The sequence below is a fragment of the Theobroma cacao genome, chromosome 9 (genome assembly GCF_000208745.1).
Source record: "Theobroma cacao cultivar B97-61/B2 chromosome 9, Criollo_cocoa_genome_V2, whole genome shotgun sequence".
Classification (NCBI taxonomy): domain Eukaryota; kingdom Viridiplantae; phylum Streptophyta; class Magnoliopsida; order Malvales; family Malvaceae; genus Theobroma; species Theobroma cacao.
Genome location: NC_030858.1, coordinates 26,266,371 through 26,290,220, shown reverse-complemented (window position 1 = coordinate 26,290,220; position 23,850 = coordinate 26,266,371). Strand labels below are relative to the sequence as shown.

Here is a 23,850-nt window from a genome sequence, read left to right as displayed (position 1 = left end):
ACCAATAGCAGTTAAGAAGAAAGAAAGAAAAAAAACAAGTCCATTCTCTTTTTTCTTGGCTTCATTCTCCGCTTTGCTTCCTTTGAGGCTAAGTAGCTTAAAGTAGCTGCCCTTCTGTCTCACTCACTCACTCTCTCTTCGGTCTCTGTTTCTCACTCTATAGTTGTTTTTCTCTCTCTTAGGGTTTTTCTCTGTGAGCTCTCTTTCCTCTTCACATTGCCTTCACCATTTCGGTGTTTAATCTGTTGCTGTTTTTGGTAGACGATTTAGTAGCTCAAAGTATTCTCTTTAATTGCTTGGTACTTCACCTTCTTTGCTTAACTCTTTATTTTTTGTTCTCTGTAGGAGTGTCTTTCTTTTATGTTTAATTTCAGTGCTTGGAAATCTTTATTTTCAGTTAAATTTTCCAGTTTCTTTTGGTGTTTCACTGTAGTTTCTTTCCTTACCAGAGTCTTTTTCTTCTCCTTCGCATCTTAGATTCACTAGCTTTTACTTTGTTGCTTTCTGAAAACTTGGCTTTTTTCTTTTCCATTTTTGGTTTCTGGGTGTTTATGATGTGTTATTAAGCTGAGATAGGTTAAATTTTGGTTTTTGATTTTGTATTTCTGTTCAAACCTAATGCAAGATGAACAGAAACAGCTTTTTTTTTTCTTGCAGCGAAGTTAGTGTTTTTTTCCCTGTTGAGACTTTGGGTGGAAGGCGAGGGCAAAGATGTCCTCGAGCAGGGGGTCAGATCAATCGCAACCGCTGAGGCGGATCACACGCACGCAGACTGCTGGTAATCTAGGAGAGACAGCTTTTGACAGTGAGGTGGTGCCATCTTCTCTTAGCGAGATTGCACCCATTCTCCGTGTTGCTAATGAGGTCGAATCAAGCAACCCAAGGGTGGCTTATCTATGTAAGTTTCTGCCTTAGTTTGCTTTTCACAATATGGATTTTCTTTATGTTTTAACGCCATTATTTGCAGTACTATTTTCATACATGTTTCTCGCTATTACTATTACTACGAGTTAGCCTTATTCTTGTGTGTTAAGTGTGTAAAGTATAGCAGTTTCAAATCCCAATATATCTAACCTACTTTTCTGATTCCATATGTACATTGTGTACTATTGGATATATTTTCTGTTGTATGCACATGTAGGTGAAAGTGAAAATATACTTACGCTTGCAGCTCCTTGACAAGTTGGCTTACACTGTTGTCTACTTCACTGAGTTAATTATTATTTAGTACTATTTTTATTTGCATCTCACTTTTTTGTTAAGATAACTACTCAAAATTTCAAATATTTGACAACCTATCACTTGGATTTTTCCAACTATGTATTGCCTTAAAAATGATACATTATGGGGTTTCCTATTGTTGCGTTATTCGGATGCATCTCAATAAGAAAATTTGTTTTCTACTCTGTAAATCTTTTATAAGATCAGCAGCAAGTATTGCAACTTTGAACCATTAAATGATTTTCCCCTAGAAGCAAGATGCAATAATAATGAAGCAGAAGTATGCCGATAACTCTTTGTAACATTTTCTAGCGTTGAAGTTATTTTTCCTGGATTTTCAAGAATTAGTGTTGTCTACTTTTGTCTACAGTCATCTAGATCTTAAAATCATACTTCTTTCGGTGCTGTGATTTGGTTGATGTTTGACATCCCTGCTTATTTGGTTTTTCTTGGAAGAGCATTATTTCAAATTTCACCTGTTTTGTTCTGTCAAATATTTATATATGGGCATTTATATTTGTCTGTCTTTACTCAACCTCAAACATATTGGTACCACTTGTTTCATTTCATTGTTGCTATTAATTTGCTTCTTGCTTCATGGTTACTTGCAGTGTGATTCTGTAAAATATCTGCATTCTCAAGTTGAATCTTTTCATTGCGGTTTTCTTTGTAGGTCGATTCTATGCATTTGAGAAAGCTCACAGGCTGGATCCCACTTCCAGTGGGCGTGGTGTTCGCCAATTTAAAACTGCACTGCTTCAACGTCTTGAAAGAGTGAGTATCTTGTGTTCTTCTCTTTTGAAGAATTTGCTTAGCATATATTTTAAATGCCTTTGAAATGTAGAAATGATGTTCAATTGGGGTAGAGTAGCATGAGAATAATGGCATTATTGACATCATTTGAGCTTAAAGATCCACAGACCAGTATAAGTATTTATTGACTATATTTTGGAACTTATCCTAAATTTGTAGTGGAACCTAGTATGTTTAGAGCTGCCAAACTGAAATTCAGCTGCTTAATACATGAGAGAGATGGGGAAAAACACAGAAGGGAGCTGGGTTTAAACCCTGTTTTAATTACTGTTTTCTTGTCGGTGATGGTGGACTTTGGGATTTAGCAGAAAGTTGTGTTTATACACTCCCTATTGGCTTCTTTCTTAAAAATGTGAGTTACCATTCCTGCAGCTCATGTCATTTTTGGAAATCCATGCTTTCCAAAAGGATTTTCACAAATTTGGCTAACTAAGAATGAGCTTCTGAATTTCAATTTGGGTAGAGAAGCATGAGAATAGTGGCATGGTTGATATCATTGGAGCTTAATGATCCATGAACCAATGATGAAGTATTTATTGACTATTTTTCTGTGACTTTTTCCAATATTTTGTGGAACCTGGTATATTTAGAGCTTCCATTATGAAATTCTGCTGCTTAATGCTGGATAGATGGGGGAAAAACACAGAAGGGAACTGGGTTTATCCCTTGTTTTAATTACTGTTTTCTAGTCGGTGATGGTTATTTAAAACTTTTGGATATAGTAGAAAGTTGTGTCTATTTTCTCCCTTTTAGTTTTTTCTTAAGAATGTAATTTACCATTCTTGCCACTCGTTTCACTTTTGAAAATCGATGAAGGATTTTCACAAATTTGGCAAACTAAAAATGAGCTTATGCTTTGCCAAATTCACTTATATTAGAATTCATCTTAGCTTCTAAGTCAACCCAACTCTAAATAATTGTCCCTCTCCTTCCTTTCTCTCATGCATGGTATATATTTATTTTATGCCAACTTCTTTTTCCTTTTTGTTAATAAATTTTTGTATTTAGTTAATTTTGTTTATGAGTAGTCATATTAGCTTTTACATATTTTTATATTGGATGCTTTGTGATTCATATCCTGAAGGGTGGTTACGGCTTCGATAGCGATTTTTGACATGGACCCTAGTTTGTCCCAGATGGACATTGAAAATTTATAACAAGTTGCCAATGATGGCCTTGAAACTTGCGAAAGGGAATGTTTAAAGCACATTCTGATCAGGAATTTCTCTTATTCATTTATATAATACTTGTTTTAATCGTCAAAGTTAGACATTATTTTGTTTGGGTTGACATAGTTCTTAAAAGTTATCAAGTAGGACAATCAGAACTCTCATATTGTTGTCACTTCTATAGTTAACTAAACCCTTGATTGTTGGGTTCATAAACTGGTTACACATATGGTTTCAAGAGTCAGATTGATGAGTTTTTAGAAGTTAATTTTTCATAGACGGATTACGAAAGCATGAATTGGTTTGAGAAATGGTTCAACGTTAATAAGGTTGATGAGTTTCGTAGGAGTTAATTGTTCATAAGTTGAAGTGTCCTAGGCATGCTAATAACAGTTCATGGTATAGCTTCCCTAGGATCACCAGTTTCCAATATTTTAGATCCTTACCAAACAGATCTGATGTGGAGTCCGTGTTAGTAAGTAGAATTTCATCTGTAATCAGAGCTTTTCATGGCTGAAATGCACCTAATGTAAAATAAATTTGGTTATACTGTCTACATGTCCTCACTTTCATTTATTTATGCTTCTAGTTCTTTATATCTATTCTTTGCTGTTGGTCTCATGAGGAGATTTCATCTTGTCATTACAGGAGAATGATCCAACTCTACAGGGAAGGGTTAAGAAAAGTGATGCCCGTGAAATGCAAAGTTTTTATCAACACTACTACAAAAAGTACATCCAGGCATTGACAAATGCTGCTGATAAAGCTGATCGGTAAGTCCTAAAGGTGGTATGGTATTAAGTTATTTGGGTGATTATTGTGGAAATTGCTATTCATAGTTCTTTACTTGACATCCATTTTTTTTTTTTATGTAGGGCGCAACTTACAAAAGCATACCAAACCGCGAATGTTCTTTTTGAGGTTTTGAAGGCCGTCAATTTGACACAATCTATTGAAGTTGACCGTGAGGTGAAACTATTTTATATATCTTGACCTATGATCATTTTTTTTATTGTCTTGTTTGATGTAGATATCTTTCACTGGCTAGATTAATTTACTAAGAAACCATGAGCTCCAAATTTCATTTTTTTGCATGTGAAAGATGTAATTATGGTTAAGGTTAGTGCAGATTTTGGAAGCTCAAGATAAAGTTGCAGAACAGACACAGATCTTGGTCCCTTACAACATCCTTCCTCTTGATCCTGAAAGTGCAAACCAGGCTATAATGCAATATCCTGAGGTATATTTTGAGCTTGCATCTTGTCTGATAGTTGTTTTGAACTTCCAATTTGCTTTTCCCTTCTTTTGGTTACATATTGTTATTTACCTTAATTGTAGATCCAAGCAGCTGTTTATGCTCTTCGTAACACTAGGGGTCTTCCATGGCCCAAAGACCACAAGAGAAAGAAAGATGAAGACATTCTAGATTGGCTTCAAGAAATGTTTGGGTTTCAGGTGAAAAATAAATGGAGTAGAACTACTTGTTTACAGTGCAGTGGGGTGTTCTGTGTTCCCTTGCCAATGTTTGAAATTTGCTAGTAAAGTATTGGTAAAAGCCAATTCAATTTGTTTATTTGGATCCATACTTATATCTCAATTGGTATCTCTTCAGAAAGATAATGTGGCAAATCAAAGGGAGCATTTGATCTTATTGCTTGCAAATGTGCACATACGGCAATTTCCAAAGCCTGATCAACAACCCAAGGTTTGCTTGCTAACTATACATATATATTTCTATGTGAGCATGAACTTTCTATTGCAAATATTCAAATGGTGATGGTTACCTTTATCCCCTTTTCTTTTATATGTGGCCCATTTCATCCTTGAATTTTTATCAAAAGTTTGGATTAGTCCCTGAACTTTTACTAGGTTAAATTAGTATTATGGGGTATAGTGTCGTAAAGAGGTGAAACAAGATGAAGTAGAGCAGCATAGAGGATTTGGAATGGTCGCTAGAGTATGGAGTGCTGTGGTAGGTGGAATGATTGAAAGGTAAAGTGGGAAGTGGTGAATAGGGGTAATGATTTGGGAACATGAACTTGGAGTGGTGCACGGAAGTGTGAAGCAAATACTTAAGAGTAGCGTAGACGTGAGAACAAGAGCCTGGAGTGGTGTGCAAGAGCGTGAAGCAAATACTTAGAGTAGTGTGGAAGCGAGGACAAGCCCTTGAAGCTATGCCCCGAGGAGTAGGAACAAGAGCATATAGCAGTGAGTGGGAAGTGGAAACAAGTAATGAGGCTTAAAGACCGCATATAGGCTAGAGGTATAAGTAGTGCAACCAATAAAAAGCTGCTAGCTCATGCCTCATTAAATGATGGAGAGTTAATTCTCAGGTTAGAAAGAATTGATTCTCAAGCAGCGGTTAAGGAATGTGATGATGTGTGAAATAGGAGACATGGGTAAGCAATCTCCTACTCCAGAGAGAAATTTAAGGAGAAAATCCATTTCGGAGCCATCAAGTCAAATTCTCTACAACATCTCGTAATGCAGAATTAACCTAAAACCCTGCACCTACTTTGAGGTTAAATCCATCGACTTGCTGTGCATCCAATTTTTGCTAGACATGCTTGGGAACAATGATTCATTAGTGAGTCCATAATTGTTCAAAAATCATCTACATGGGGCTATTGAGTTTGATCTATAAGGGGTGTTTAGTTTTGTGAATATGTGTGTGCCTTTTATTTTTGATAAACCCATCTTAATCATCAAAAGTATGCAATTCTTCTTACTTAATTTTCCCGTTTCTCAATTTCCTTTTCCAGTTATTCAAAATACTTTTCTAATCTTATCTCATAGATCTCTCTTAAAGTCCTTGTGCAGTGTTACCAGCAGTGCTAAGCAGCAATGATCGTTTCTCATTTTTTTGCTGATAATTGTTGCTCACTCTTTCTTGTGTGATTTAACAGAAATCGTCCTTATTGTTGAGAAAGAGCAAAACACTGTTATTTATGTAAACATAAAATCATATGGACAAACAATAGACAAATAAGAGGCACAAACAGCTTAACAAACGAGGTAACAAGTAACGTGAGCTCATAACTTGTTAAGCATGCTACTAAAACCAATTGGCAATAAGTGAAGAGATCGAACTAATTTGTAAGGTTACAACAAATTCTAAAGCTAACCTATATGATAACACCTGCTAACACTCCCTTCATGTGTAATGTTAACACCTGATGCCAAGGAGTGGCCAAACATGTGGAAATAAATGCCCAATTTGTTATGTTGTTTCTTACCCCTTATTTGTTAGCCATATGTTAGGCGTGTTTATTTACGCTGTTAGCATGGAGTTTACATGTGAAGGGAATGTTTAATCATCTTATCCCATGAAAACTTAAGAGTTTGTTGTGGCCTTATGTTTTGGTTGGTCCTTTCTACGGATTGCCAATTGGTTTTACAGTGGAAGCTAAACTTGGTATTAGAGCTTAAGTTGTTTCTTACCTTGTTTATTTTTGTTGTTTGTTGCTCATTATTTGTTCACATGTTAGGCTCATTTGTTTCAATTGTTAGTATTGGCCGGCATGTGAGGGGGAGTTTTCTCAGAATAATATATCTTAAGCTTATTTTTGACAAGTGGAGAGTTATTATCTGTTAAAATGTTTGTTTTCTTTGTGCTATGAACTCTTTTTAATTAGTATAATACAAAAGCGTTTCTTTCTTTCTTTTATATGTGCTTCAAATGGAGTTTGTGGCCTCAGCAATTGGATCTTATGTTGTTTGTTGAGAGGGTACATGGCTAAAAAATTGTCTGACATAATTATTTCTTGCGCAGTTGGATGATCATGCACTGACAGAAGTGATGAAGAAACTTTTTAAGAACTACAAAAAGTGGTGCAAGTACTTGGATCGGAAAAGTAGTCTTTGGTGAGACTCCATGCTATTATTAAGCAGTAAAATCTTGCTGGACTATGTAACTTCAATGGAAGCTGCTTTATGTTGCTTGTAGGATATATTTTAAGATAAATATATGTCATGAATTAAGTTAATTATAACAAGTGTTTCAACATATCAAAAGTGAACTCCAATCGATAAATTGGGGGAAGGAAGCACTTCATTTTGTAGGGTGCTTGTTGTGTATCTTTCCTTTTGCTCTTCACCCCTAGTCTTTCAAGATGTTCAACTTCAGTCATGTTCTAAGGAATGGATTTCCCCTATTTCTTCTGTCTTAATTCTCCTTGATATTTCAAATCTGCAGGTTGCCAACCATTCAGCAGGAAGTGCAGCAGCGAAAATTATTGTACATGGGTCTGTATCTTTTAATATGGGGTGAAGCTGCAAACTTGAGATTCATGCCAGAATGCCTTTGCTACATCTATCATCATGTATGTTCGAAAAACTCCATTTCTTTCCATAAATATGCATACTCATGTAGATTGAATTAAGGCTTTTAAGCAAACTGGAGCAGGCTTCTGTATAATGGGCATGGAAATAGTAGCCATTTGTTTTTGAACCACACTTCTATCAGAAAAGATTTAGCAATTGATAGAAAAAAAAGTTTGTTCTATAAGTGTTTCTGCATTTAATTTGTGAGAAATTCTTTGTCTTGTAGAACTGAACATTATCAAACTAGAATATCTTCATGGGTGCCTATAGAAGCTAGCGGTTAAAATTAGGTCCTTCTTTGATACCATTGCATTGGTCTTTTGGCTATTTGTAGAGGTCAAACTTGATGTGCAATGTGAGAAGTTGGCAAAATGTCAGTTCATTGTAGCCAAAAAAGGTGATATGCATTTGGGGTTCATGAATCATTTCTGTGTCAATGGCTGTTAGTTTGAATGAAAATTGCCAACCATTGATTTATTTGTAAAATTGGTCATGTCATGTCATTTTTTGGGTTAGACAGATTTATGTGTTGCGTCACTCAAGTTTCTAATAGTATTTTTGTGTTAAAGTTCAAGTTGTGTTGTCATGTGTTTGATATTGCCATCATAAATGCATAGTTGTGAATTGTTGTGTATTGTTATAGCACCTTGGCTAAGTTAGGGTTTTGTTGCAACTTATATTCAAGTTAAGCCTTTTCACTTATGGCCAGTTAGTGTTAAGTTAGATTTTTAGCATGGTTTCAAAGCCTAGGTTGCTTGTTGCCTTTTTTTTTTTTTTTTTTGCTTGCTGCCGTTTTCGATTTTCAAGGTTGTAGCATTGTTTGTTTAAATTGCTAATATGTGGCCTACATATGATGGATACTGTACGTAATCTATCCCACACCGGCTAAACTTGAGGTTTATTTAAATTTTACTGATCAGAGCAAGCTGTCCCATCATTTATTGTCTGCAGTAGGGTTGTAATTCACTACTGCTGAAGTACATACCATGTCTTAGGTCTATTCTTCCTACATGTGAGGGCGAGTGGGATCTCTTGGGTTCGTTAATAAGATTGAGTCCTCTCCACCTATTGCGAATTGGTTTTAAGTTAAATGGCTTGTAATCTATTTGATATGAACAACCTAATGAAAATTATGTCCGCCCATATCTCTCTAGCGTTGGAGAAATGACATTGTTGCCATTCATGTACCTCTCCAACATTAATGAAAGGACATTGTTTTAAGTTGGCTTTTATCCAATTTCATTCTTATCAACTTACTCTGGAATTTGTTGCCATCTATAGTGGCATTTTCGTTGTGGTTATCAATCTTCTCTTTGTCTTGACTGTATTTATGTAGTTCTGTATGGGGACTAGTGTCAGTGCCTGGCTTGTGTTTCTAACCATAACATCTCTATCTCTAGATAACTGCTTTGATAAATCTATTCTGCTTTATTAAATAGTAAATGCTTCTTTCCTTTGCTTACTGTAGATGGCATTTGAACTTTATGGTATGCTAGCTGGAAATGTCAGTCCTATGACCGGAGAGAATGTGAAGCCAGCCTATGGAGGCGAGGAGGAGGCTTTTTTGAAGAAAGTCGTTACACCTATCTATGATGTTATTCGGAGGGTACCCTATGCAATTCCTGTCCGCTTTGCATACATTTTATTCTCTCTCTCTCTCTCTCCTTTTCTGTTGGTGTGTGTGTTTGTGCCTTTTAATTTAAAGGTGAATATGCTGGAGAATTGGTCTTCCTGTTTCTGAAAAAAAGATGATTTTCTTTGCAGGAAGCTGAAATAAGTAAACGAGGGAAATCAAAGCATTCACAATGGAGGAATTACGATGATTTAAATGAATACTTCTGGTATGAATTTTTTATTTGTAAGTTTTATCTCTCCACGTTTATATTCCTAAAGATATATTTACCCATTTTTAATTGTAGGTCCGTTGATTGTTTCCGGTTGGGTTGGCCAATGCGTGCTGATGCTGATTTCTTTTCTCGGCCAATTGATCAACTTCGTGAGAAAAATGGGGTAAGCTTATTTTTGGATCTCTGTTTGTTCTCTCCCTTGCATTTGTTAAACCAAAAGAAGAATGTTCAATGGGCAGCAGTGAGTTTATTGTATATATGGTTCTCAGTTCTTGCATCTGGGAGGCTTTAGACAATTAAATCTATTGTGGCGATCAAAGTAATTTTGTAAATTCTCCTCATGAGGTTCTAGCTTGCATGTCTTGTATTTGCTTGATCAACTTTAGGTCATGGGCTTTATGGTGGACTTCAAGTTGAAGTAATGTCAATTTCCTCTTTCTTATGAGTCTCAATATGTTTTGTTTTCTATTTCGTAGAATGGTAGATAAGTCTATTTTGATGGCACTGACCGCTAAGGTAATTGGACTATGTAATCTACAACTTTTAGTGACTGTAGAGATTTGAAAGTTGTCTTGGTTATTGAAAACAAATGGGAAGCTAGCAATAAAGGACACCTGGCTAATTGTATTAAGTCATTTTAGCATGATTGTTTTCTCCTACTTAGTTTGTGGCTGATGGTTCTTATATGTAGGATAACAAGCCATCTACTAATGATCGATGGATGGGGAAAGTTAACTTTGTTGAGATACGCTCATTCTGGCATGTTTTCAGAAGCTTTGATCGAATGTGGAGTTTTTTCATCCTGTCCTTGCAGGTAGCACTTACCTTTGGTGCACCTGATTTTCCATATTTACCTTTGAGATTTTTTATTTTTTTGGCATGGTGTTGATAGAGTCTGGTTCTTGTAAGGCCATGATTATTATTGCTTGGCATGGCTCGGGGCAACCAAGTTCAATCTTTAGGGGTGATTTGTTCAAGAAAGTGCTGAGTGTCTTCATAACTGCTGCTATATTGAAGCTTGGCCAAGGTGAGTGAAACCAGTTAATCTTACTTCAGCGTCTATCGTTATCATTTTAACTATTTGCAACAGAAGCTTTCTTGATTGAGTGGAACATCCTCTTTGAGATGGTAGGCAAATCATTATGAAGATAATAAAAATAGAAAAAAATGCTACTTGTTGGTTTCTGAAATCTGAGGTTATTTTGGTGAATTATATTTCAAGTTCTTTGTAGAAAGCACTTTATTTGCACTAACACCTTGTTTCTACACCCATTTAAGGCTAACAGTAAATAATTATTGTTTGACACTTACTGAGAAAGAAGATTTGAGTCGTAGTACTTTTGACGGCATACATAATTTTCCTTTTATATGTTGAATCATGACAGCAGATAGATAACAGTTTCCCAGTTGTATCGTATAGCTTCTCTTTTGTTTTAGTATTGCAGATAACATATCATTTCTATGCACACTGTTTCTGGCATCTGACGTGGTTAACATTAAGTTATTTACATTGCACCTTGTAGGATCACCCTTTCCATTTCCTTCATTATCAATAATGAGACTGGTCTTGATCTGTTGTATACTGTTGGTTGATGGATGCCATCAACTTAGGTGCCAATCACTAGTGGACTATGTTTTTTAAAATGTCTGGTATTTCAGTCTACATGCTTGTGTATAAGTTAAGTTGGAAATTTCTTTCTGCTTCACTCTTTGTTTCTCTATGGCAAGATGCATGTTTGTTTATTGCTTATGTCAACCCGATAATGAAGCTGTTGCATTTTATGGAATGCAGAAACCTTTTCATTGTACTGCATGTCAGCTATGTTGAAGTTTTTACTGATATTTCTATAATGTTTGCAGCTGTCCTTGATGTAATCCTTAGCTGGAAAGCACAGCAGAGCATGTCATTTCATGTTAAGTTAAGATACATATTGAAAGTTCTTTCTGCAGCCGCGTGGGTGATCGTTCTACCTGTCACTTATGCTTATACTTGGGACGATCCTTCAGGGTTTGCACGAACCATCCAAAGCTGGTTTGGCAATACCTCAAATTCACCTTCCTTGTTTATTTTGGCTGTTGTAATTTACTTGTCACCAAATATGCTGGCCGCAATTTTGTTTCTTTTTCCATTCATTCGTCGATTCCTTGAAAGTTCACACTACAAAATTGTGATGCTTATGATGTGGTGGTCACAGGTAGACAACTATTCTTATATAATCTTCTTTTCCCTACTTGTTTTCTAGTTCACTTATTGCCTTGCCTGATTCTTTCAGCCTCGTCTCTATGTTGGTAGGGCAATGCACGAGAGCACATTTTCTCTCTTCAAGTAAGAGTTCGATGTTTTTAAGATTGATTGATTGCCTTTGTGGTAACTATGTCAAATATTTGATTTCTAATTTATTTGTTGTTGAACTTTCAGGTATACAATGTTTTGGGTCCTACTTATCATCACTAAGTTGACATTTAGTTATTATATTGAGGTGTGTCTTTCAATCATTTGATCCTTAACTCCCCCCTGCCCATACACACGATCATACTTTCTTTTTCTGCACTGATCATTAAATCAATCAAAATACTGTCATGGTCAGCTATTGATACCAAAAGTTGGCCATGATTAAAGTAATGGTGAAGCTGGACTTAAGGCAACCCAGAATCACTTCAGTTGGCATTTCTCTTGTTTTGATCTTAAAAGATCTTCTATTTTATCTACCTATTTCTGTTGAGCATATCTGATTTTGAAATTTTTTTAGCAACTGATTCAACCTTTTATCATTTCTTCCTTTCTTGGTGACAGATAAAGCCTTTAGTTGGTCCCACAAAAGCTGTTATGTCTGTTCGGATAAGTAAATTCCAATGGCATGAATTTTTCCCCCGAGGTAGTGGACATTAAAATGTGTCATTCTCTTCTCTTTCCCATAACAGAAGGTTCATTTCCTCTTGTCTTTTTTGCAGCAAAGAACAACATTGGTGTCGTGATTGCTCTCTGGGCTCCAATCATTCTTGTATGGCTTATGTCATGCTCATAGTTGATCCATGTTTTTCTGTCATAAGCTTGACTGGGATATTTTAAGGTCTAATTTGCAGATTTTTATTTTCTAGGTCTATTTTATGGATACCCAGATTTGGTATGCAATATTCTCCACATTGTTTGGAGGTATTTATGGCGCATTTAGACGACTTGGAGAGGTTAGTTGAGCTTTACATAACTAGTTACTACAATCTTGTCTTATTACTTTTACTCCTTTGCTCATTTTTCTGATTATTTAACAAAATGTCTTCTTATTTTGTCAAGCATTTTCAGGAAACATGCACTATGGTCGTTGTTTACCATGTGTTTGCTTCCTTCACCTATTTTATGTGGATGATGTCAACTGTAGAACATCCTTTTTTTTTTTTGTAAACTTTGCCATAATGAAAATTGCTGGTTTCACTTTTATTTGGAGATAGTGAAAATCTCATCTTTATCTGCTTCTCAATAATTATTATAGAATCTTTTTCGAACCTAGATTGGTTTTGTTTTATTTCTGCTGTGTTTGGATTTTTACTGTTTCATTCTTTATTTGTTTATAAACTCCAGATTCGAACATTAGGAATGCTCAGATCTCGTTTTGAATCATTGCCTGGTGCTTTTAATGCCCGTTTAATTCCAGAGGATCTAAGCAAGAAAAAGAGGAAAGGAGTTTGGGGTTTTTTCTCTCGCAGCTTTGGGCAGGTCAAACCGCTTTGACATTACCTACCATATAACTTGTAATCTCTCTATGATTTTGTGATAGAAGCATTACAAAATACCTTGCCATCTAATAATAGTCTATTTTTTCAGCCACCATCTAATAAAGAGAAAGGGGCTGCAAAATTTGCTCAGTTGTGGAACAAAATAATCAGCAGTTTTCGACAGGAAGATCTTATAAGCAATAAGTATTTATACTCTCTGCTCTAAGTTATACTCTGTAATTCCAGCTTTAATCTTATTCTTACTACGTGCTGAGCTTGTTTCATTTTCAGGGAAATGAACCTGTTGCTTGTTCCCTATTGGGCTGACCGTGATTTAGAGCAAATCCAGTGGCCACCATTTTTGCTTGCTAGCAAGGTTTGTTTCAAGTTATTTTGCTCCGGTGATTTTGAGAATTGAGTATCATAATATTAACTATGAATCTTCATGTAGATCCCAATAGCATTGGATATGGCCAAGGACAGTGATAGCAGGGATAAAGAGCTGCAAAAGAGAATTGAAGCTGACCCTTACATGTTCTGTGCAATTGGTGAATGCTATGCCTCATTCAGAAGTATTATTAAGTTTTTGGTTGAAGGGCCCCGGGAAAAAGAGTAAGCTCTTGTTCAATGTAGAATGTTAACCACAGATGTAATCCATATCATTCAAGCTACAATTTCCTCCTATTAAGATTATTATTAGGTGAAGCCTACTGTTGTCTAACATAATATTTATTCATTCCAATATGTTTCCAGGGTTATAAATGACATATTTTCCAAGGTTGACAAACGTATAGAAGATGGTAGTCTAATTATGGCTTACAAAATGAGTGCTCTCCCTAGTCTCTATGACCATATTGTGAAGTTGATCAAATTTTTGGTAATATTCAAAACCTAGCTTGGTTTAAGAAGATTTTCATTCCTATGGGATTTGGGTGGTAATGAGAAGTCCTAAGATGACCTGCTTGATTTTTGCAGTTGGAAAATAAGCAGGAGGAAAGGGGTCAAGTGGTACTCTGTTTCCAGGATATGCTGGAGACTGTGACAAAAGACATAATGACAGAGGATGAAATCTCCAGGTTTGGCATCTTCACATGATTGTTTCCTTAATGTGTGTATGTCCTAGTGCCTTAACTTACTCATTTTTATTTTATTTTTTATACTTAAAAGTTTGGTGGATTCAATACATGGAGGGTCCGGGCATGAGGGGATGATCCTACTTGATCAACATTATCAATTATTTGATCAAAAAAAATTAGATCAATTATTTGCCTCTGCTGGAGCCATCAAGTTTCCAATATCTCCTGTTACAGAAGCGTGGAAAGAAAAGGTGAGTTCATTGTTGGAGACTAAAGCTTAAAGTATTTCTTTCTAGATAAATCTATTAATTGTTTCTATCGTGGCTTTTCCTAATTTTTTTTTGCAGATCAACCGACTTTATCTGTTACTTACCACAAAGGAATCTGCTATGGACGTGCCATCTAATTTAGAGGCTAGGAGGCGAATTTCTTTCTTTTCAAATTCTTTGTTTATGGATATGCCTGCTGCGCCTAAAGTTCGCAATATGCTTTCATTCTCGTAAGCTTTATCCCAGATTTATTGTTTCTTTCTAATAGTGCTTTTTACTCTTCTTATATCTCATTGAGTATCAACTAATGAATATTTCTTGTTGACGATTGAATGGGAAATTGAAAGAGCATATTTGTGCTATTTTTAAAAAATTATTGATATATAAAATCTTGCAAGAAAGCCCTTTGTTTTGTTTGTCCAACAGTAGAAGCTATCCAATTTATTCATATTCAGAAGTTTTTATAACATTATAAGCAGATTAGTAAACCTTGGAAAAGGAGAAAAACTTTTTCTATGTTGTTTTTATTTTCTTAATAAAAGATACCAGTAGTGTAAAATTCCCACACCTGCCAGCTATCGTAATCACACTGATGACCGTTGCGCTATAAATGCAATACTCAACCTCTGAGCTAAGCTGGTTCAAATAACAGAATTTTTGCAACCATTAGTATTCAACAAACGATTAGGATCTTGCTTGTTGATTATAGTAGTCATTTATATTAGTTATTTGTAGATAACATGAATTAGTTCAGAGTATATGATACAATTTATAAACCCAAAGCTCTACCCTATCTATCTGCCTATCCATGGAATAGAATGGCTTGCAGTGTAGTTGACATGTATCTAGTTCTCCATAAATCTTTCCTTTTATTTCCTTCCCGTTTTTATTCTATTCCTACTTGTTTTTACTGCTACTATACGCACCTGTTCTACAATTGACAAAACTAGATTTTATTGGTATAAAATATACAGAAAAGATCAATTAAATAAATTAAGTACTACTATATGAGGTTTTACTTGCAAAAATTCAATGCCTTTTCCCACTATTGGGTTGGTATATGGATCTCACTGTGTCACTATACGCTATGTAAGACTAATCTCTGTAGGCTAAGTAAAATGAGGTCTTTTCTTATAGTTCCCCTACATATCTCTTCAGTCTTCCTCTACTGCTGGAAATGGATATCATCTATTAAATCAAATCTTCTTGTAGGGGCATTTGTTGGTCTCCTCTTTATGTTTCCAGACTGCCTTAAATAATGTAATTTCATGAAGATTAAATAATTTAAGATAATGAAATGTATAAAACTTAATTACAAACAAATTGACATAATTTTTCTTATTTCATTTTTGTCCATGATTACGAAGTTGGTTGAATATTGTTCTCTCTCTTCGAGCTAATTAGCTTGAAGTAAATTCCTATTCCATATGATTGCTGAACCTCTGGTTAAATGTTGAAAATGAGTTCTAGTTCGCTATCTGGTAAAAATTAATGAATACTGTACATGGGCTTGAGCATTTCAAATATCGTTAGCTTCATTTTTGCTTGATGATCATGATTACATGATAATCCATTTTGTTTTTAATGCATGTTGCTGAAGTGATAAAATCATGTTTTTTGTAGTGTTTTGACTCCTTACTACACAGAGGAAGTTCTTTTCTCCTTGCAAGAATTGGAAAATCCAAATGAAGATGGTGTTTCCATCCTCTTTTACTTGCAAAAAATCTTTCCAGGTTTGAATTCACCCTTTTTTTTTTTAATTTTTATAAAGGGTTTACATTCACTTGTACATTGGAAATGCGAAATCTTCGCACTGTTCTTCCATTTTTGGCTGATTGCTGATTAATAATGTACAGATGAATGGAATAACTTTCTTGAACGGGTGAGATGCAGCAGTGAAGAAGAACTTAAAGAATCTCCTGAGTTAGAAGAACACCTTCGTTTATGGGCATCATATAGGGGCCAAACTTTAACGAGAACTGGTTCTCTCTCTCTCTCTCTCTGTGTGTGTGTGGTGTGTGTGCATGCTCACATGTGCATTCATGTGTGTTTGTGTGCATGCATATGTTTGCACTGGTTTCCTTTTTTCTATAGACTAATAGATCATTATAAATGTCAGTTAGAGGTATGATGTACTATCGTGAAGCATTGGAGCTGCAGGCTTTCCTTGATATGGCCAAACATGAAGGTAACTGTTTCACCTTGCTGTAAAATTGCAGTATAATTAATTGTATGCTGCTAATCGCATTACTGATGCTCTTACATCTTCGTTACTAATATTTCTATTCTTGCATGAATTATTGTGTGATATGAGATATTCAAGCTCACTTGGTTTTAATGTCAACCTTCTTAGATTTGATGGAAGGCTATAAGGCCATAGAATTAAGTACGGAGGATAACAAAGAGGATAGGTCACTGAAGGTACAGTGTGAAGCAGTAGCTGATATGAAATTCACATATGTTGTGTCTTGTCAACAATATGGCATTCAGAAGCGGTCTGGTGACCAGCGTGCACAGGACATTCTGAGGCTTATGACTAAGTAAGCATGCTAATTTTCCTAAGATTTCTCAGTTGCTTTTAGCAACCGACATATTTTTTATTAAGTGGATATATCTTTTACTGGCAGATACCCGTCACTTCGCGTTGCATACATTGATGAGGTTGAACAACGTAATGAGGATAGGTTGAAGAAGCTTAATGGCAAGGTTAATTACTTTTCTGTTCTAGTGAGGGCTGTGCCAAAGTCTAGTGATTCTTCAGAGCCGGTGCAAAATCTAGACCAGGTAATGCTTTATCTAATTTCAAGATCATATGCAATTATGTGTTTTACACTATTTTTCAAGTGTTGTTATCTCACCTTAGTTGAATTTGGGGTCTGTTGTTATCTCGTATTGAGGTTAGGCAGGACCTACTGCCAAATGGTTTTGGGTTGGATGCCTTTTTATAGTATCAGAGCTTAGGTATACTTTTTTGTTTTGTTGGGATTATCGCCTTTTATTTGATGTCCATGTGGTATGCTCATTTGCTTAAATTGTTAGATTGTGCCTGCTTATGAGGGGGGTTTTTAAGTTTTGTATTATCCCACTTCATTCATGTTTGGGTTTGTTGTGGTTTTTTGTTGAAGTGGCACTCTCCAAATATGATCAATTAGTAATTGAGTGCTTAACACTAGCTAAACAGTAGCAATAGTTCTTTATATGAAAAGGTGGTTGTAGGTATAAAATGAATAATAATCTTCTTGAAGCAATTACTGTTCTTTTGCATGTCATTATTCTTGGAAAAATATTTAAAACAATCTTCCTTTTTACTTTTTATGTAATGATTCTATACTCTTCTCTATTCACATTCAAAAAGTTGAAGACTGATCCTAGATCACAGTAATTTGAGGATGCTTCTGACAATTAGACATATATTTATTCTTTTACTTTAATTTTTATTATAATTTAATAATTTTTGTTTTAGTGTTCTGTAAAGGTGTTTCTTTTTTATTCTTTCTAATGCTAAAAGTTCTCTTTTTCCTATAGGTCATTCTTTTAGCATCGGGGAAATTACTGAACTTATTTTACTGACATAAGTGTTTCATACTGCTAAACAAATGAAATCAACCACTTGTTTGGAACTATTCTTGTGCAGTTGGCCCTCCAGCCATTTATATTTACTTTGACAAATGGCAATACATTTATAAATTGAGAAGCTGTTACTATATTTTCTTTGTAGATCCCCAATGATAAGCTTTTAAGAAAGATTAATCACCAGCTTTGAGAGAAATACAACATAAGCATTTAAACTACATTTTGCTAAAGTTTCTGTGGGTTTTTAGATCTTCATTACATGCAGAGAGTTGTAATAGTCTTTGTTTTTTAATATGCCCTTACTGCTAACATTCTCTCCCTCTCTCTCTCTCTGTGTTTGTTTTTACTCGCTTACAATTCATTTGCGTCTATGAAGATAAAATGTCATCATAATATGCCTTAAAATATTGGGCATGAATTTTGCTTACACATGCATTTTGTTCTTGAACTCCTTCAGATTGTCCAGAGGATATTCTATATTTCTAAATTCAATGGAATCCTTTGATTGTTCACTTTGTTGATTTTGAATAGCCACTTTTGCTTTGCCTATTTCTCACTCTATTTCAGCATCCTAAAATTTTTCCTTTTAATTGTCATTTTCCACAAACAGGAAATTTATCGGATAAAACTTCCAGGGCCTGCTATCTTGGGTGAAGGGAAACCTGAAAACCAAAATCATGCCATTATCTTCTCACGAGGAGAAGGCTTGCAAACAATAGATATGAACCAGGTATGATAGTTGTACCAAACATCATAATTCTCTACATTGTGCCTATTACTTCTATTTTATTGCTTATTCGCATAGGATTATTACCTTCCTCTTTTGGATGAATTGCCTAGGATAATTACATGGAAGAGGCATTGAAAATGAGGAATTTGTTGCAAGAATTCCTCACAAAGCATGATGGTGTAAGATACCCGACAATTCTTGGGCTTAGAGAGCACATATTTACAGGAAGGTGTGGTGGCATTCTCGTCTCCAAGTTAGTAACTGCTTTCTTGTCATGTTAATATGATGGTTAATACTTCTACCATTTGGTGCAGTGTTTCTTCTCTTGCATGGTTCATGTCAAATCAGGAGACAAGTTTTGTTACTATTGGTCAGAGACTGTTAGCCAACCCTCTAAAGTAAGTTGTTTTTTTTTTCTTTAAATCTTCTTCAGAGCTCTATAATATTTGTTTATTTATTCAATGGGTAATGCTGGGGTTTTAATCCCTTATAATGAAAGTAAAGCACCCAGGAATTCTTAGATCTGTTTGTTTCCTTTTGAAATACATGATCAATTACACTACCCTCCCTCTCGTTTCTAGAAGAGACTTAGAAACGACTTATTTGAGCTATAGCAAATTGGTATTAGTTGGATGTTTGACAAGTTATTAGAGCCCTGGTTGTTTGTTGCTCTGTTTCTATTGTTATTTGTTGTTTGTTTCTCCATATTCATTTTCACACTGTTAAGCCTATTTATTTGACTTGTTAGTGTTGAAGCTAGATGAGGAGAAGTGTTAAATGGTGTTATCCAATATTAATCAAGTTTGGGAATATGTTGTTTAGGCCTGTTCACTTATTATTAGTGGTTTTAGGTTTGATGTTGATGGTAAAGCTGAAAATAATCCTTCAAATAGGGTTTTAGGTATCTCAAGGTATTCTACCTCTGAAGGTCAAACTGCGTGCATCATAAGTTAACAAGTCATTGTAATCACTGTTGTTAATTCTTAGTGGTTTGAACTTAAAAGGGACACCACCTAAAAGCTGTGCATTCCTCTTTTGAGCAGAACCATGAATTGAACAAAGTGTGGAAGAATATTTTTTCAATATGATTAAATCTTAGTTATGTAGCAATGTTGAGAAGATGCTATTGCTATACCATTACCCTTTTGTGAAAGATTCAATTGAATGGAGGACACTCATGTCAATGGAGATGAAGACCAAAGAGGACATGGAATAGAGAACAATGGCGCGATATGATCCAAAATATAAACATATATGTGAAAGCTTTTTAAGGTGGTTTGGAAGTGTAAAGAATTGACCTAGAAATACCCTCATGAGAAGATGTGATGTAATGGAGGATAGGGAGGCCAAAGAGGACAGTGATGGAAAACACAAAAAATAACATCATTTTTACAGAGCTTGTTGAGGGGTACAATGTTAAATAGAGCACATTGGCATGATATGATCCATATAGTTAGCTCTACATGATGAGATTGTAGTTGTTGCTTGTTTTCAGTAATAGATGAAAAGAAAACTAATAAAACTATGAACCACTGTAGCTGGTGTATCTGTTAAATTATTGAAACGAATCAAGGTTCCCATAGGAAATTTCTTGTTAGTACAAAGAATTGAGCTTTCTTAGGAATCTATACTAATATATATTGGGAGAGTTTGATTAGTCTCTTTTAAATAATTTGAATTAGTTGACATTTTTATTCAACTTGGACAACTCATTGACTCATTGGTTTTTTGCTTTAAATTATATGTTAAAAACTACTATCAAAGTTTTTTTGCCTATTTCCAAAATTGTCTTTGTTGGTATCATTTTTGTAAGAAATTTTGCATAAAAATGTCTCTTATTTTTTCACCTTTTTATCTCCAAAATGTTTTCAGTTATCCATTTAAAAAAAAAAAAAAATCTCTTTCAAAAGCAAAGAGCAAGCTATCCTCTGTCTATTGAACTGCTTTATTTGGAATTCTAATGCCATGAAGATTAAGTCCATATGCTCTAAAGAATAAGTCTTACGATATTGGCCTCAGAATATTGGCAAATTATCTATGATCTTGCAAATTCTTATGATTAGTCTTTTTAGTGAGGATGAGATTTCTACTGGTGCATCAACCCAGCAATACTACTATGGTGCAATTGGTTTATTCCAGGAAATCTATATTCTTTGAGTTTTTGGAGTTTTTTCAAGAGAATAAGCATTCTCTTTAATCCCATGTCTCTGGTTCACTTACGTTTTCATTACATCTTTTATTTTAACCAATGCTCGATCTCTTATGTACAATTTTCCTGTTTGTATAGGGTTCGGTTCCACTATGGTCATCCGGATGTATTTGATAGGCTCTTTCACCTCGCAAGAGGGGGTGTAAGTAAAGCATCCAAAGTCATTAATTTGAGTGAAGATATTTTTGCTGGTATGAAATGCCTCTATATTTGTGCCATGTTTGTATTAATGTTTGGTTCTGTCTTCTATTAGTAACTTTTGTGATTGTGATTGTGATTGTAGGCTTCAATTCTACACTTCGTGAAGGCAACGTCACCCATCATGAATACATACAAGTTGGGAAGGGAAGGGATGTGGGTCTCAATCAGATATCTATGTTTGAGGCAAAAATAGCTAATGGCAATGGAGAGCAGACTTTGAGTCGGGATATATACCGGCTTGGACATCGTTTTGACTTTTTCAGAATGCTGTCTTGTTATTTCACTACAGTTGGTTTTTACTTCAATACTTTGGTAATTGTGCAAATTTCTCTTTTATTTGTGACTTTAAAATATTATGACTCTATGTAACACACCAAGCATCATTCTCTGTTCTTTTTCAGATAACAGTGCTCACTGTCTATGTGTTCCTTTATGGTCGCCTCTATCTTGTACTGAGTGGCCTTGAACAAGGATTAAGTGAGCAACCAGCAATTCGTGATAATAAGCCTCTTCAAGTGGCTCTTGCTTCTCAATCTTTTGTTCAAATTGGATTTTTGATGGCATTACCTATGTTGATGGAGATTGGCTTGGAAAGGGGTTTCCGAACTGCATTAAGTGAATTTATATTAATGCAGTTGCAATTGGCACCAGTATTTTTCACATTTTCTCTTGGAACAAAGACCCACTATTATGGAAGGACATTGCTTCATGGAGGTGCAAAGTACAGGCCTACAGGCCGAGGGTTTGTGGTGTTCCATGCCAAGTTTGCTGACAACTACCGGCTTTATTCACGTAGCCATTTTGTGAAGGGTATTGAGATGATGATCTTGCTTCTAGTGTACCAAATCTTTGGTCATACTTACAGAAGTGCAGTTGCTTATGTATTGATCACTGTATCTTTGTGGTTTATGGTGGGCACATGGCTTTTTGCTCCCTTCCTATTCAATCCTTCTGGTTTCGAGTGGCAGAAGATTGTTGATGATTGGACTGATTGGAATAAGTGGATAAACAACCGAGGTGGTATAGGTGTACCTCCAGAAAAAAGTTGGGAATCATGGTGGGAGGAAGAGCAAGAGCATCTTCAATATTCTGGGAAGCGTGGTATTATTGCTGAGATATTGTTAGCTTTACGATTCTTTATCTACCAGTATGGGCTTGTCTATCACTTGAATGTTATCAAAGAAAACAGAAGCTTTTTGGTATGTCCCTCTCCGTTTCTTTGGCCATTTTTTCCTTATTTTTCATCTTTATATGTTTACATTGGGTATTTTCATTCGCTTGGTCACAGATCTATGGTGCATCATGGCTGGTGATTGTTCTGATATTATTTGTGATGAAGGTAGGTGGCTAGATTCTTCAAATATTGGCCTTGACGTGTTTCAAAAAGTCCTCTTGTTAATTGCTTATTATCTTCCTGAGAGTAGACTAGGCATAAGTTGTCATGAAGCATTTTATTTTTCCTGTTCATATTCCTGTTAGATCATTTATTGTCTAATTATTCTTTTTGGTTCCTTTGTAAACATATTTATTTTTTTGAATGAGAACTTTTTCAAGAGAAAGAAAACCAAGTAATTGCACAGGTAAACAGGGCTTAAATTCATTGTGTTATGGTTTACTTAACCACGGTCAACTGCTGATAAACGATAGCTGCTTAAACAGATAAAGAGAACCAAATGCTTCAGAATAGTTTATAAATAGTTGTGTGAACACACAGGAAAATGATTTATTGACAGATGTCTTTTCAAAATTGAATGGTTTCATCTTCCTATTTATGTTGTCATATGTATCAGATAACAATGACAGTGATGTTGGTCTTGATTTCTAATTTGGAGGCGAACTAAACTCCATATATCTAGCTCTAAGCATTCTTAATCATTTTACATTTTTGTGTTTTTCTTGCTTAGACTGTATCTGTTGGGAGGCGAAAGTTCAGTGCAAGTTATCAACTTGTTTTTCGGCTCATCAAGGGATTAATATTCTTGACATTCGTGGCCATTCTGGTTACTTTGATTGCTCTCCCTCACATGACACTTCAAGACATTATTGTGTGCATTCTTGCATTTATGCCTACGGGTTGGGGAATGCTTCTGGTAAACATCTCTCTCTCTCTTACACACACACATTACTGCTACAATTTTTACAGTCATATATGATAATGGTTGAACTTGTGTTTCTGTTACTTCAAAATGTATGTTAATGCTATTTATACCTTGTTTCCGTATTTTTGTCAGATTGCTCAAGCTTTGAGGCCTTTTGTTAAGAAAGCTGGTTTTTGGGGATCAGTACGAACTCTTGCTCGGGGTTATGAGATAGTGATGGGGTTGCTTCTTTTCACTCCGGTAGCATTCCTGGCCTGGTTTCCTTTTGTCTCAGAATTTCAGACTCGTATGCTTTTCAACCAAGCATTCAGTAGAGGTCTGCAGATTTCTCGTATTCTTGGTGGACAACGTAAAGATCGCACTTCTCGTAACAAGGAGTAAGCAATAGTGGTAATGATATGCATGTTATTGATCCCCCTGATTCAATCATGGAACGCTTTGTTAATAGTTGTAAATATATTATGGATGAAGAGGGGACAGCAATTTTGGCATTGGGAACTGACCCAATTGCTTACCACCTAGCATGACTTTGAACAATATTTGTAAGATTATGATGAAACATACTATTATTCAATTTCATCAATATATCTATATATATTTTGTGTGTAA

General features: G+C 35.3%; 1 protein-coding gene across 1 annotated transcript; it reads left to right on the top strand.

Annotated features, from left to right (window-relative positions):
* On the top strand, positions 1–23,850 carry LOC18589684 (callose synthase 3). Its single transcript, XM_018127495.1, has 43 exons — positions 1–299; positions 658–898; positions 1,895–1,995; positions 3,852–3,976; positions 4,079–4,172; positions 4,333–4,443; positions 4,542–4,658; positions 4,816–4,908; positions 6,976–7,067; positions 7,399–7,525; positions 8,995–9,132; positions 9,291–9,367; positions 9,446–9,536; positions 10,065–10,187; positions 10,283–10,400; positions 11,234–11,568; positions 11,647–11,699; positions 11,793–11,853; positions 12,168–12,249; positions 12,326–12,375; positions 12,473–12,559; positions 12,951–13,085; positions 13,194–13,288; positions 13,376–13,460; positions 13,536–13,696; positions 13,838–13,961; positions 14,060–14,160; positions 14,252–14,411; positions 14,508–14,659; positions 16,053–16,162; positions 16,286–16,411; positions 16,549–16,617; positions 16,783–16,969; positions 17,057–17,213; positions 18,613–18,732; positions 18,843–18,961; positions 19,047–19,130; positions 21,020–21,132; positions 21,225–21,454; positions 21,544–22,341; positions 22,431–22,481; positions 23,047–23,232; positions 23,374–23,850. Exons 2-43 carry the CDS (start codon positions 712–714, stop codon positions 23,620–23,622), a joined length of 5,874 nt encoding a protein of 1,957 aa, XP_017982984.1. The 5' UTR covers positions 1–299; positions 658–711; the 3' UTR covers positions 23,623–23,850.

Coding starts and splice junctions, on each gene's coding strand:
- LOC18589684 (XM_018127495.1), top strand. CDS start 712: ATGTCCTCGAGCAGGGGGTCAGATCAATCGCAACCGCTGAGGCGGATC. Junction 12,376..12,472: donor TCTGGGCTCCAATCATTCTT/GTATGGCTTATG, acceptor TTTATTTTCTAG/GTCTATTTTATGGATACCCA. Junction 13,962..14,059: donor TGAAGTTGATCAAATTTTTG/GTAATATTCAAA, acceptor TGATTTTTGCAG/TTGGAAAATAAGCAGGAGGA.